The sequence below is a fragment of the Papilio polytes genome, unplaced genomic scaffold, assembly GCF_000836215.1.
Source record: "Papilio polytes unplaced genomic scaffold, Ppol_1.0 DF821288.1, whole genome shotgun sequence".
Classification (NCBI taxonomy): Eukaryota; Metazoa; Arthropoda; class Insecta; order Lepidoptera; family Papilionidae; genus Papilio; species Papilio polytes.
In genome coordinates this window covers 505,132-518,741 of record NW_013527916.1, presented here as the reverse complement: position 1 = coordinate 518,741, position 13,610 = coordinate 505,132, and the positions used below count along the sequence as shown (strand labels likewise).

Genomic DNA, 13,610 nt, shown 5'->3' with positions numbered 1-13,610 from the left:
TTATTGCGACATATATTAAATCAGTAACTAAAGATATATGAAGATATACAAGGTAATACGATTTTGTAAGTTTTTTTTTTTAATTTTAAATACTGATTTTTTTGTTATTCAGGTGATCTAACGTGCGCGATGCCAAGTGTACCAGTCGCTCGACATCCTGATAAGGTGATATCAGCTAGATGGCATCCGGATGACTTCTCATTCCTGTCCACGTCAGCGGACAGGACCGCCGTACTTTGGACCATACCACCAGTGTAAGAGCACGCACTTAGAGCTCTATATAATTTGGTCCTTATTCCAATTTAACTTGATGTTACTTTAAGACACTTTAATTATAATCTCATAAATTACTGATAAATGTATTGATATCTCAAAATATATAACTATGATAAATAAATCCTTAATATAGAGACGAGTAGAGGACTTAAGGCCTCCGAAGTTTTTTGACTTGCATGTTTTAAAAAAATAATTTTTTTTTAACTAATTCGATGTATGAAATGTTTGGCTATGTTGAATTTTAAACATAATAAAATCTTCATAACATATCCCAATTTTAACGAAATTTATACACACAAGGTGTGTTACTAATGTTACAAATCCAAAAGTTTGGATAGATATATATTAAAGTTTGTAGCCTAAACTATTTTATTTCAATGAAATTTGACATATATTTATATAGTCTGGAACACACAGGCTACTTGCTTTAATTTTTTTAATGCCAAGCTGACGAATTTATACAAGTAATTTTAAATCATTTTGGTTAGTTTTCATCAATCATTTGGTTGTATTTATTTCATTTAACATTTTTAAATCACGTCTAGATTTTTTTTTTATAACATAAGGTGGCAAACGAGCAAGTGGCCACCTGAGTTTATCTGACACACCTGAGAGATACCTTTGGTTTACCTTTAAAATATTTCTCGTATTATTTCCGAACTATTTAACAATTTACTTTTAATTATTTCCTTATTAATCATGTGAAAGTTTTAAGTTATAATTTTTTTCGAACAAAATATAATTGAGTGATATCACTTAGGGCCTGTCCCACCACTGGCTGATAGAGGCTCAGATAGCTTAAAAATGACATCACTGTTAGTTTGAGTGCTAAAATCGTACATCTCATATTTTTGACCTACTTCCCAAAAGAAGGAGGTACTCTATTCGTCGATATGTTTTTTTTTCTTTTTCATCATGTGTGTTACGGCAAAACTCCGCCGCTAGTGGACCGATTTTGATAACTCTTTTTTTATCCGAAAGATAATGCTTGCAGGTGGGTCCCATTTTTTTTGTTTGATTTTTGGAGTCAAAGACTACGACGTAGTTAAATAGTTTAGCTCAAAATCGCGCGACGAAATTTTGAGTCATTTTTGCTTTCTTTTATAGGTTTGATTGTTATCAGACTATTAACAATTTGGTGGGACAGGCCCTTAATAACTTAGTTAAGGCGTTCCCGCGTGCTTCATATAGTGGAAACACTTAAATATACTTATTTAGATTAAATAATATTTAACTCGAATCTTTGAATATGTAACTGACTTTTTTTGGAATATTTTTTAGAAAATAATTACGAAATGAAATCTTATAGTTCTAATTTGGCTAAAAGCACGAAAATCTTGTAAATATATATTTTTTAATTTGGATAAAATTTGTAAGACTTGAAGTTTTTAACTTTTCAGTTGTTACCTCCTGATATAATATCTGGGGGTTTTGAGTCAAGACTCTTTGTAATTTATTTTTATTCCAAACTTGTATTGATTGCAGTATATAAGTAACTTGCATGTTAAAAATAAATTATTCAGATAAAGTATGAATTAGGTAACCATTAGATAGGTTATTTTTATTGTACTTCATATTAAAAAAATATCGATGTTATGGATTTTATGGCTTGTAATTTTTATTGTTTAGAATCTAGACTTTATAATAAACACTATCGATATCGCTAATATTTTATATTAAAGTAAATTGCACTAAATAACTAAATTACTTTAAGCATAGTAAATACTTAAATTCTGAACAATTTAAATTATAAATCGGCAAAATCTTATAAAGCTTTACGTAATTTTTTCAAACTTAACGCTTAGTAATTTTTATATATATAAAATTTTACATTTTAATATACGTAATTGATATACTTGCTTAGTTTATTATGCCGCTTTTCAAACTGTTCTATAAAAATAAATAAATATACGCATATATATTGAAACATATATTTGTTGGTGGAAAAGACGGGGAATAGTAGTGTAGTTTAGTCACTCAGAGACAATAGTCACTAAGGGTGTTCGTTAATACATTGAAGTATAAAATACATACTCAGGGACTCACTTAGTGACTATACTGGGTGCGAAATTTAGAGTATTAATATTAATGTAATGATAGTAATAGCTGAGAAAAAAAAACAACTTGATACATGAAAATCTTTTTTTCGATAATATTGTCACAACTTTGAAATAGTCATAATACTAGTTAAATAAGATTACACGCAGTTAAATTTAAGTTAAATTTGTCTTTTATTATCGTAGGCTTTCACTGTTGGAAGATTATAAAAATGTATTCTCAGAGGTAAATAATAATCAGTGAAAACCCACTTTATGTTGATCAAAGTTTTTCTACCCCATTAAATACTGGCTTTAATGTTTTAATTTTTATATTCCATGTCTAATTTTTTTTGTTTATTAAACTTTTTTAAGGATAAGAATATTACTTAATAAGATATAGGTACATGTTAAATGCAATTAAGTGTAAGGCTTCGCACAAATATAACTTGGAAATACTTCGTTTTGTTAGCAATTAATATATAACTTAAAATCATTATATTTGTGCTAAGTGTTCGTATGCACTATGTTCTGCATGTATTAAATATTACATATTCTATGTATTTCCTTTTTGATTTATGTGTTTAAAATGTAAGCCAAGAATCGCTTGCGTACGTCGTTGGTATTAATCGAGATCTTAATTAAACCGAATTTCGTTAATATGTATTATTAAAGATTAAAATATTTATTATTGAAATCGTGCCTTATTTTTTCTACCCTTTCGTCAACTTAGCCCTAAAAATTAAGTGATTACGAAAATATCGAACTCTCTCCAAATTATACTTCATACTAATATTATAAATGCGAGAGCTTAGATGGATGGATGTTTATTAGAGTATGTAGCCTAAACGGCTTAACGGATTTCGATGAAATTTGACATAGATGTAGAGTATGTCTGGAAGAACACATAGGCTACTTTTGATTTTTTTAATTCCACACGGACCGAGTCGCGGGTAAAAGTTAGTTTGAAATAATCATAAGACGCAGTAAACAATGGTCTATAAGTAAAGTAAACTACCGGCCGTATGTTTGTACAGTTAGAACCTTAAAAGCTATAGTTTCAACATTTTTAAACGAAACTTAATAATAATCTACACAGCGCATGTGACAAGGAGAACGTTAGTTATGAGTGTGGAAGGGTACATCGGTAGAGGTAGACGTAGAAAGAGATGGATGGATTGTGTAAAAGGTGACATGATCAAAAAGGGAGTGATGACTGAGATGACGTACGATAGAGTTATGTGGAGGACAAAAACCTGTTGCGCCGACCCTACGGGAGTAGGATAAGGGGATGATGATGATGACAGCGCAGCTTATAAATGTGTCTGTACGAAAAAAGTTGTTTAGTGATACACGACTGGTTCCTTTTTATTATGTTCCTGTTTGCACTCACTGGTATCGTGTATAATTAGTTATTTGTACGAAGAGGCGTAGTTTGTCTCGAATGTATGAATGTAATGAACAAGGCATTTTTTTCTGAAGTGGCACACCGTAGATTTCCACTGTACATTAGCAAATATCTTACAATTTGTCGATGATGTTATGAGTACGTTAGCGCAACTGCCACGCAAAAAATCAAGATACACTGCTCTGATAGTTTTATTTCCTTTTCTAGAGGAAATTGCAATTTTATGTGTAACGTAGTAGAAACAAAGTGTAAAAACGAATTGGACGGATATTATAATTTTGACCACGACACGAGTAATTAGGACATTTTTTTAAAAATGAATCGCCTGTTATTTTTTATTCTGCAATATTTGCAGAAAATAAAAACAACAGGCGTCCTTTGACTACAGTTTCATTCAACAATACAGTGTAAAATGTAAGTTATTGGAATAGTAGTGTTAACCCACAAGCTTTAAAATGGAATATTTCCATACCATGCCACTATATTACACTGAACAATTGGCATCTATTGCATTCTTCCCATACTAAAGTACAACTTGAGGTTACAATTGTTTAAATTACATAAAAATTTCCTTTATTGTAACGTTGTGAAAAAACCTGGTTCATCGCATATTGAAAGATTATTTCATTCGGCCATTTTTCGTTATTCGTGAACATTACTATGAGTTTATGAAATGCTAAACGTACATTACATAATAACTGTATTTGACAATATCAATTTCAGTTATTATATAATATCCTAACATTTAACTAAGGAGCTATGGCAAAGTTTGTCGTGGACTATAGTAAGAAATGTTAAAATAAAATTTAATAATTTATTTTCATCCTAAAAAAACAAACCGATACAAAAAAACAACAAGACTTCAATAATTTACTTATATCCAACCTTTGTAATAATTTAATTACAATTTTAATAAAGAGGTACGATTTGTACTTTTGTATGTATTGAAATAACTCAAATTAAGTTATCACCAGTAACAATTTTTTTCTAACTTTCTTAGTTCCACGCGAACGATGTCGTGAGCAACAGCTAGTATGTAATTGTAGTGTAAAGTCAGTATCTTAAATGTAACCTTCTTTAGTATAAATTCAGAACCTGAATTTTAAAAGAATGAATACTTTATTTGAAATAAGACGTATGTCGTTAAAATGGCAAGTTATGTCATGTGTTATCACATTTACGACGTTGGTATAAATATTCGATAATAAAGAATAACGAATTGAAAGAAAAAGTCGTTTCGATAAGTGTTATTAAAACCCAATATTACGTGTTTTTATATAGTTTAAAGGTAAATTCAGTTATTGTTCTTTGAAGTTGACCATCTTTGTAAAAAAGATATTTATAAAGTTTGTTGTGTTATTCAAAAACTGAATATTCAATGCTCAAGGATGCGTTATTCTCAACAAAGGCATGTAAGTAGCTTTGAAATAATTTGTTAATGTAGATGAATTTTGTAAATATCTCCGTTTTTAGATAAAAATGTGTATAATGATATTACTTTACTGACTATGAGTATATCTTAAGAAAGTCGTGATAAATTAAGTTACACGTCAAATATCCAGATTGGAGAGGTCACGTATACATTTACTGTTCTTTGCTTTACGCTTGTCATGTGAACATGACCCGAGGGAGCCTTCGTTTGCGAAAGATTTATTCGATAGAACAGGAAAATATATCTCATTTGATTCAGGCAGAAACTTTTCTTGGCAATACCTATCCTAGGACTTTTTCTTTAGATTTAAATTGAATAGATTGTCTAGAACATAGAATTACAACATTTGAATTGATTGATCGTTGTTACTATGTATTTTGACGTCTTAACAATGAACTTTAGAGATATATAAGAACGCAGTCGACTTACGCAGTTTCTTTATCAAGCGCAGACATGGCGGGTAAAAATTATAAAGAAAGGAAAAATGAAACACGATTTAAAAGCATAATTCTCCAATTGACTAATTGATGGTAGAATGTTTAGTATGTAACGTTCTAATGTTACGAAATTTATATGTATTTTTAAACTCATATAGATTCAAATAGGAGGAATCATTGCACGGAATTTGTAGAAACGCCGGCGGGACTGTCTAACTTGAAAGATGTAATATTAAAGTTTCTAGTTTCATATCAAAAGACAAATCTATACAAAATGTTGTACACTTATACTGAAATATTTGATGGTCAATGTATTATACAATACCACAGAAAGTTCTTCTTTAAATGACTTAGGTGATACTTTTAATTGATAATCTATCGATATGAGAACAGTCGAGCTATTATCTCTCTTTTACGATTCTCTTAACAATCGGTAAACTTCTAGTTCAATAAAAATGGTTAATGACATTTCTTATTACCCCGTAAATATAAGCACACAGACAGAAACTGAATTTAATTAACGGAGGTGAAACATTTTTATTCGAAATGTTTAAATGTATGTGATTAGCGTCATCTGACATTTACAAACAAACTGTTATACTTCATACTAATATTATAAATATTAAGCCGAAAATGAAAAACTATTAAAATATTTGGATTTGGCTCACGAGATTACCGCCATGTGGCGTGTGAAATCGACTACCATTATTCCGATAGTCGTTTCGGCACACGGGCTGATAGCGAAGAGCTTCGACCAACACCTCAAGAAGCTCTCGCTAGACAGTTGGATTAAGGGCCCGATTCAAAAGGCGGTTATTTTAGAAACCGCACGACTAGTGAGGAGGTTCCTGTCTCTGCAGCCCTGACCACTGGTTGCTTGGGTCATCGGATTCCGCAGCCGGTGGACTTCTATTTTTTTTATATAATATGTTTTTTTTTTTATATAAAATGTATTATATATAAAAATAAGAGAATAAAGATATGAGATCTTATAAATATTATAAAGTTTAGATGGATTTATGTTTGTTAGAGTTTGTAGCCTAATCGGCTGAAAGGATTTTGATGAAATTTGGTATGTAGAGGATAGTCTGGAAGAATACATAGGCTACTCACTATTGTATTTTGTAATTCCACACGAACGGAGTCACGCATCACTTAGATTTTCTTGAAAATATAAATACAAAACATGTCTCGATGTATGTTTTAAAACCGTCAAAATACATGTACAAATTGTTCAAAACAATAAACTATATTTCCTTATGTCTGTAAACTTTAGGACTTACGCTAATTTATGCTCGTGACATCATCTAATAAATTTAACATTTTATTTAAGATTTTTTGCATGTAATAAACATTGAACCTCACAAATAACGCGGTATCAAATTTTACTTACACTCAGTTTATTACTAAGTTTAATTTTGTACCACCGTTTATTTGTAAGGCTGTTAGTCTATAGTACTGTGATAATGTAGTGTTTTTATAAATCGGTTCAGAAAATTTTAAGTTTATTCGTTACATTATAATACTAAAAAAGATAATATGAGTGTAGTTATATACTCGCACGTATTTAGTCTCCGAAGCTAACATCAGTAACAAGTACATTACAGTTATGATTAATGATGTGAAGCTTATTTGCTTCGTCATCGTTATTGTTCGCCCCAAAGTCAATTCGTAGATAGAACAAAAAATACTGCACTTTACATAGTATTCAATTTTGTTAAACAGCAAAGTGGTTGAGCTTCCAAATATCTGTAAGATGCTAAAGCTTAACTAAATATGTGCTTTATTTTAAAAGCGCAATAGTCCTCTATTGCGCTTGTACAGTAAAAAAATTTACAGATCTCCCTATCGATTCGTTGTTAAATAAATTGGAAAAGGGACAAAGGATTGAAATAGATCTAGATAAGATGTTTTTGTATGAGTTTCTGCAGTGAAAACACTGTTAGAAAAAATGTTTGTCTTCCCAATATTAAATGTAATTAAGGTTAAAAACCAGTGAGTTGGCGCAAACTTTAAAAAGGTCACGTACGGATCTCGTGTCGAAAATTGCTAATTTTATTACAGCGTAAATAATGTTATTAAGATAGGACTTCGTTAGCGTTACGTAAATGTTGTCGTTTAATAATTTGTTATTGGAATATTTTGGTAGAAAAATAACCTTGATATTCACAACTTGTCGACATAGCTTGTCTGGCTGCGATAAATACAAATAAATCACATTTTTCTTTGTCTGTCGCCTTTTATATATGATCAAATATTATTAACTGTGTATGTTGAAGTGACCTCTTTATCTCACCTAGTTTTATTATAATACTTCATATAAAGCAGTGTTATTTGGTCATTTGCTCAGTAAGTATTCGTTCTCTACGAAATACTTATATTTGATATAGGGAAAATGTCACGTGGTTGCTTACAAATAGAATCGCTCAATACATGAAGCTTATATTCAACAAGCGTATAAAAATCAATATTGTAGAAATACGATCCTAAAATTCGCTACGAAAGCTCACAGCGGGATGGCGCAGAGGAAGCGTGCTGGGCCCATAACCCAGAGGTCCGTGGATCGAAACCATGTCCCGCTAAACCCCTTTTTTGTTTTTAAATTTTCACTAAAATTAATCTTTTATGATAAACAAAATTTCTATCGTTTTATTTTATATATTACCTTATATAAGTTTAATTTTTTTTCCAAAAAGTTATCATTAACATCAACCAAGCAAGCTAAGCTGAACCATATTAGGTAAGTCCATGTAACTGGATTTACGTAGCACCGCTACGTATTGTCGTAGCCGCTGCATTCACTCTATTTAGACGTTTCTTTTTAAATATTGATTTAACTTAAAGATTGATTTAACAATTATAAAAGGTGATTAAATAAAAACAAAGAAAATATTTATTGAAAATATGGAAACGTATCTTTGTTTTTTATGAACAAGAATAAAATAGCATTTTAGTAGAATAGGGATTGTGAAATAAAATATGTTAGAAATAAAGATTAAATTTTTTGCGCTCTATAGGAATATGTAAGCTTCGTGACTACTAAAATATGATAAATAGTACGTAATGCATGTTTAGCGAAATCGTGAAAAGCATACGGATTTCGTGTTTGTATACGATTTATTGTTATTAAAAAGTCATACAACAGTTTTATTATCTTGAATATCTGTTGATTCAGACTGTGTATAAAAGTTTATTTGACCTCTGTGAAGGGCAACTGTGCGATAACTGTTTGTTACGTAACATTAGATTGCGGGGTGAATTGCTAATGAAAGGACCGTGTTTTTTTGCTGAAATGAAATTGTATTTTTTTGGAGTTAGTCAGTTTTATATCTTTTCAAACGGGATAAATAGAAAAATAAAGGTATCACTTGACGGACTACCAACTATTGTTTATTGACCAACTTCCCAAAAGAAGGAGGTACTTAATTCGTCTGTATGTTTTTTTTTTTTTTTTCTATGTGTGTGAAGGCATAACTCCGCCGCTAGTGGACCTATTTGGATAATTCTTTTTTAATAATTTTAAATATAGTAGAAATTCCCTAGTTTTACGTTAAAGAGTCTGAAGCGTATTTTGCATAGTTTATCATTACAAAGGTTAAAGGTGCAATTCTTTGCCATTTGAATTTTTTTTTTCTCTAAAACAGATTAATCAGAATATGTTAACTCTCTTATGTTTTACAATCTTTTACAATCTCAGCAGTTATCGTGGCACAATACATGAGTTTTGCCTTCACAAAAAATACAATCAATTACTATTAGATTTCTAGTTATGTTCTAGTGACTGTGTTCTTGACACAAATTAAGTTGCAAAAAAGATAAACGCAGTATCTTATGAGATTAAAATAAGAACGTGTGTCCGCGTTAGGTCAAGGTGATCTACGACAACACTTACTGATTTTCATGAAACTTTTCCCGATAGATATCCGATGAATACGGAAAACATTATAGGCTATTTAATTCCACAAAGCTGTGTCTCATAGCTTAAGTAGTGAAAGATAAGTGATTACTTATAGACTTAGATTATGAATTTGGTCACCTGTTATTTAATGCAACTACCGGGTTAAGAAGGCTTATAATAGACAATTAAGAATTCAAATATAATCCATCTTTTGTGATTATGGTGCACACAATGCACTTGCCTTGGTGTAAAGTGCTTTGTATTATATGAAGAGGCTTTATATTGATGAATAGGATTAATCTTATAATACTAAAAGGCTTTATTGTATAGTGACAGACCTGTTATCACGTTATATTTGATCTTTCCTAATATCAGTACCCGTAAATTGTATATTGTATCAATTTGATTATGAGGTGGGTTTTGACCTGTTTTAGACATTTTTAACTAACCTTTTTACTTACTAATATTATAAATGCGAAAGTTTGGATGGATGAATGTTTGTTAGAGTTTGTAGACTAAACTGGTGAGCGGATGATGAAATTTTCCACTGATGTAGAACATGGTCTGGAAGAATACATAGGCTAATTACTAAGTTTTTAAATTAAGTATGTTAATAAAAAAGGTTATATTTCACGTCTTACTTATAATATATAATGATTAAGTGTCAATCGATTTGAAAAAACAAACCTTAGGCCTACATCGTCAGAACTACGGCGTAGCAATTTCGTAGCTGCAAGCTACAAAGATTCATGCAATACAAAAAACACTATGAAGTCAATCGAAAAGCTTTTTCAATTGTCTATTAGTGACGAAAAAAATAATGTTTTAATGCAGTCTTTATTTTGTTTTAGTCTCAGCAAGTTAAAATTAAAGCATTTTATTTCTTAAAATGATTAACTTTGTAAAAAAAAGAAAAAAGTGGGTATTAGCGGAGCGTGGTTTCGATCCACGGACCTCTGGGTTATGGGCCCAGCACGCTTCCTCTGCGCCACCCCGCTGTGTGCTTTCCTATTTAATTTTACGATTGTATTGGGACGTTATTGATTAAATGCCTACGTGGCGTACTGTTTTATCCTAGCAGCCATGATAAAACAGACCTTTTTAGGGAACAGATATTTAGTATTTTGAATTGTCTCTAATTTTTAATGTTACAGCATGTTATAAATTTTATTCATACCACCTTACTGTCGTAATCTTCTGTGATCAATTCGTAGCATAATCAAACGTAGCACTGCTACGTGTTAAAAACTAACAGTAATTATTAAAAACATACGACTTAACAGAATTTCATATTGTTGATAAAGTGAATAAAATTTTATATAATCTCTAGAGTTTTGTATGTTGTAGCTAAGAACTTTAGTAATGTTAATAACTTTTTATCAGCGCTTTAATGCGTTTAATAAATTTTAATATTGTCTCTATTATTGCTTATGTGCAATATTCATTTTATAATATACAAGTACATTGTGTTAACGTTTCTCGTTAAGGCACATACAATTTACAGCATTAATTATTATTTCACACTAATACAATTTACGGATAAATTGGAAATTAAACTCTGGGGAAGCGTGAAATTAATTTTAGCACTATTCATGTTAAAACATTTGTTTATAGATAAACGCTATTGAATTTACAAATTAAATTACAAATTATAAATAAACTATTTCTGATAAAAAAATTTTTTCGTCGATACATTTTTATGTTATTGTTTTTCCTGTGCGAAATAATCGCAACGAGATGGAGCTCTGAGAAGGAAATTACAAGCCAATCTTAGGTTTGTCAAATTTCCTTTTATTGCGCTTCGAAGCTTTTTTTATGTATTGAAAAAAAATCAAACAGTTTTAGGATTTCATGGCATTAGAAAAATTAAATTTGTGCCATGATAAATTTATAAATCAAATGAATGTGAAGTTTTAATTACTTTTCTATACATAGACGGAAATAGGAATTAGTGTCTGCGGAAGTGGAAGTACTCACCTACTTCTCTTTCTTCTTTATGGTAACGCATTGAAAACTTACGATCGCTATTTTAGCGAAATGCTGATTGTCACTTTTTACGAGGAAAGATATTTCGATAATTTTGTACGATTAAACTATGATACTTTATGCACTTTTTTATTATTTAGTAGTTCAGGCTTATATTTTATTGAGCTTTTCAATAGCTACCGATAGAAAGCGCTTTTAACTTTAACGTAACTATGTATCACGTACACAGATGGCGCGTAAAATTATTTATTGCTTAACTTGTCAGAATAATGGCTTTAAATGTTGGAAGCATAATATCAAGCTTAACCTATTTTATTGATGCAAAATTTGTATTGTAATGCTATTCACGAGATATTTTTTAATTGGAAGCTTATATATAATGTAAGATAGTGTATCAAAGATGTTTAGAATTTCAGTAAATAAATGTTTCATCTCTATTTACCACAATAGAAAGTCGCTTTTAATTTATTAAAGATTTTTTGTAAGGAACGTATTAAATCATATATTAGTTTGGCGATTTCCTGCTGCGAGCTACCACCTTCTGTATTCTTGTAGTGTTCTTGACATCGTAGATGCCTATAGAGGGAGAATATGTTGTTTTAACAGCTCTTTGTATACTTCGCTACGTGACGGAAAAATATAATCATATTAAAATACATGAAGAAAAAAACAATATTTGTAAAATAACAATAATATGTAGCAAAGGTTTTCTTAATTTAAATAACTTAGAGTTTACAGTAAGAATTTAAAAAAAAAACTTCTATAACGTAAGTTAGTTAAAAAATTAGTAAAAATCAATAATTATTTTCGAAAAAATGACAAAATAGCGGGGCGTGGTTTCGATCCACGGACCTCCGGGTTATGGGCCCAGCACGCTTCCACTGCGCCACCCCGCTACTTAACTTCGTAGCAAAAACTGCTACGGTATCTCGTAGCACCATCATATTTTCGATTATAACTCGTTTAATATCATTAAATTAAAATTGTCGTTTATCATTTTAGAGTTATAATCCATTGGCGAATCGATGTTCATCCTTAGTTTTTATTAAATTTTGTTTTAAAGATTTATTTTAACATGACGATGTGTTTTTAAATGATTTTACTAATATGAAACTATAACTGTATCGGTACTCTATCCAATAGGTTTCATTTTACTAATAAAAATTGTTTGTTTTGTGTAAATAGACTATGATACGAATATTGAAAGTTAGTAGAATTGTATTTACTTTTTCTACATATTCATGTATGAACGGAAATTAAAATCTCGTTTATGGATCCAGATGAGATTGCTTGTGATTTTCCCAGAATAACAACGATTGTATTATCATTGAATATAAATATGTATGATTTGACAGTTCATAGTTCTTAATTACCTCCGCTTGTTATGTCACTGAGTCCATTTCGTATTTCCACGTAAACTGTCAATCAAGTTCTTGTTAGTGTCAGTTAAGGGCAATAAAGATGAGTTCGATCTTCTCGTACATTTTTAACCCTTTTCTTGGTAGTGTATCTGTAGAGATACATCAATTTTTTTTTCTAAACACTTTAGGTCATCAAGGTTAAGTGCTATGAATATTATTTTGATATTTGAAAAAATAAAATTCTGCCAAGTTAAGGGTTAATTGAATGTCATCGGATTTTCGGATATCGAAGTTGGAAATTATGGTCGGTCAAATTATGAGATCCGCTGTAAAATAGTATTTGAGTGGCGTAGCTTCCGAATTGAAAATGCAATCGAGGAAATGAAAATCATCTCGATTTTTAATTTACATCACTCACTGGCCACGGCGGGTCGTAAATGTCAGAAAAATGATTTCGATTAATCAAGCGAATATGAAATGCATTTCACCTCTCAGGACTCCACGTCGTATCTGACATATGACTTCCAATTTTTTTGTAGGAGATTTTCAAATTGAAATTAATTATTTTGATTTTTCGTTGATTTCATTCCCTGTTGAGATCGAGTATACCTTATGTTAAAAAAAAATTCTTCAAAAATAAACAATTTTTTGAAAAAAAAAAAATCTTACCTTTCAGACAAAAGCAGGGTTTCAATTAGAACATCGCTTATAGTTAGAAAGGTTCTAGTCATGTCTTTACTAAATTTCCGTCGTACTAAGAAAACACGATGCCTTTG

The 13,610-nt window shown here is 30.4% G+C and overlaps 1 protein-coding gene and 1 non-coding gene across 2 annotated transcripts in view; one reads left to right on the top strand and one right to left on the bottom strand.

The window, feature by feature from the left end:
- The window catches only part of LOC106109506 (WD repeat-containing protein 47), a 30,065-nt gene extending 29,600 nt beyond the window's left edge, over positions 1 to 465 (top strand). Inside the window, exon 10 of the mRNA XM_013291025.1 lies at positions 113 to 465. Within this exon, the coding sequence (XP_013146479.1) occupies positions 113 to 258 (146 nt within the window). The 3' untranslated portion in view covers positions 259 to 465. The remainder of the gene's footprint in view (positions 1 to 112) is intronic.
- Positions 466 to 12,297: 11,832 nt separating this feature from the next.
- Positions 12,298 to 12,369, bottom strand: Trnam-cau. The gene has a single exon. It is a non-coding gene; the product is annotated as a tRNA-Met (tRNA).
- Between the last annotated feature and the right edge of the window lie 1,241 nt (positions 12,370 to 13,610).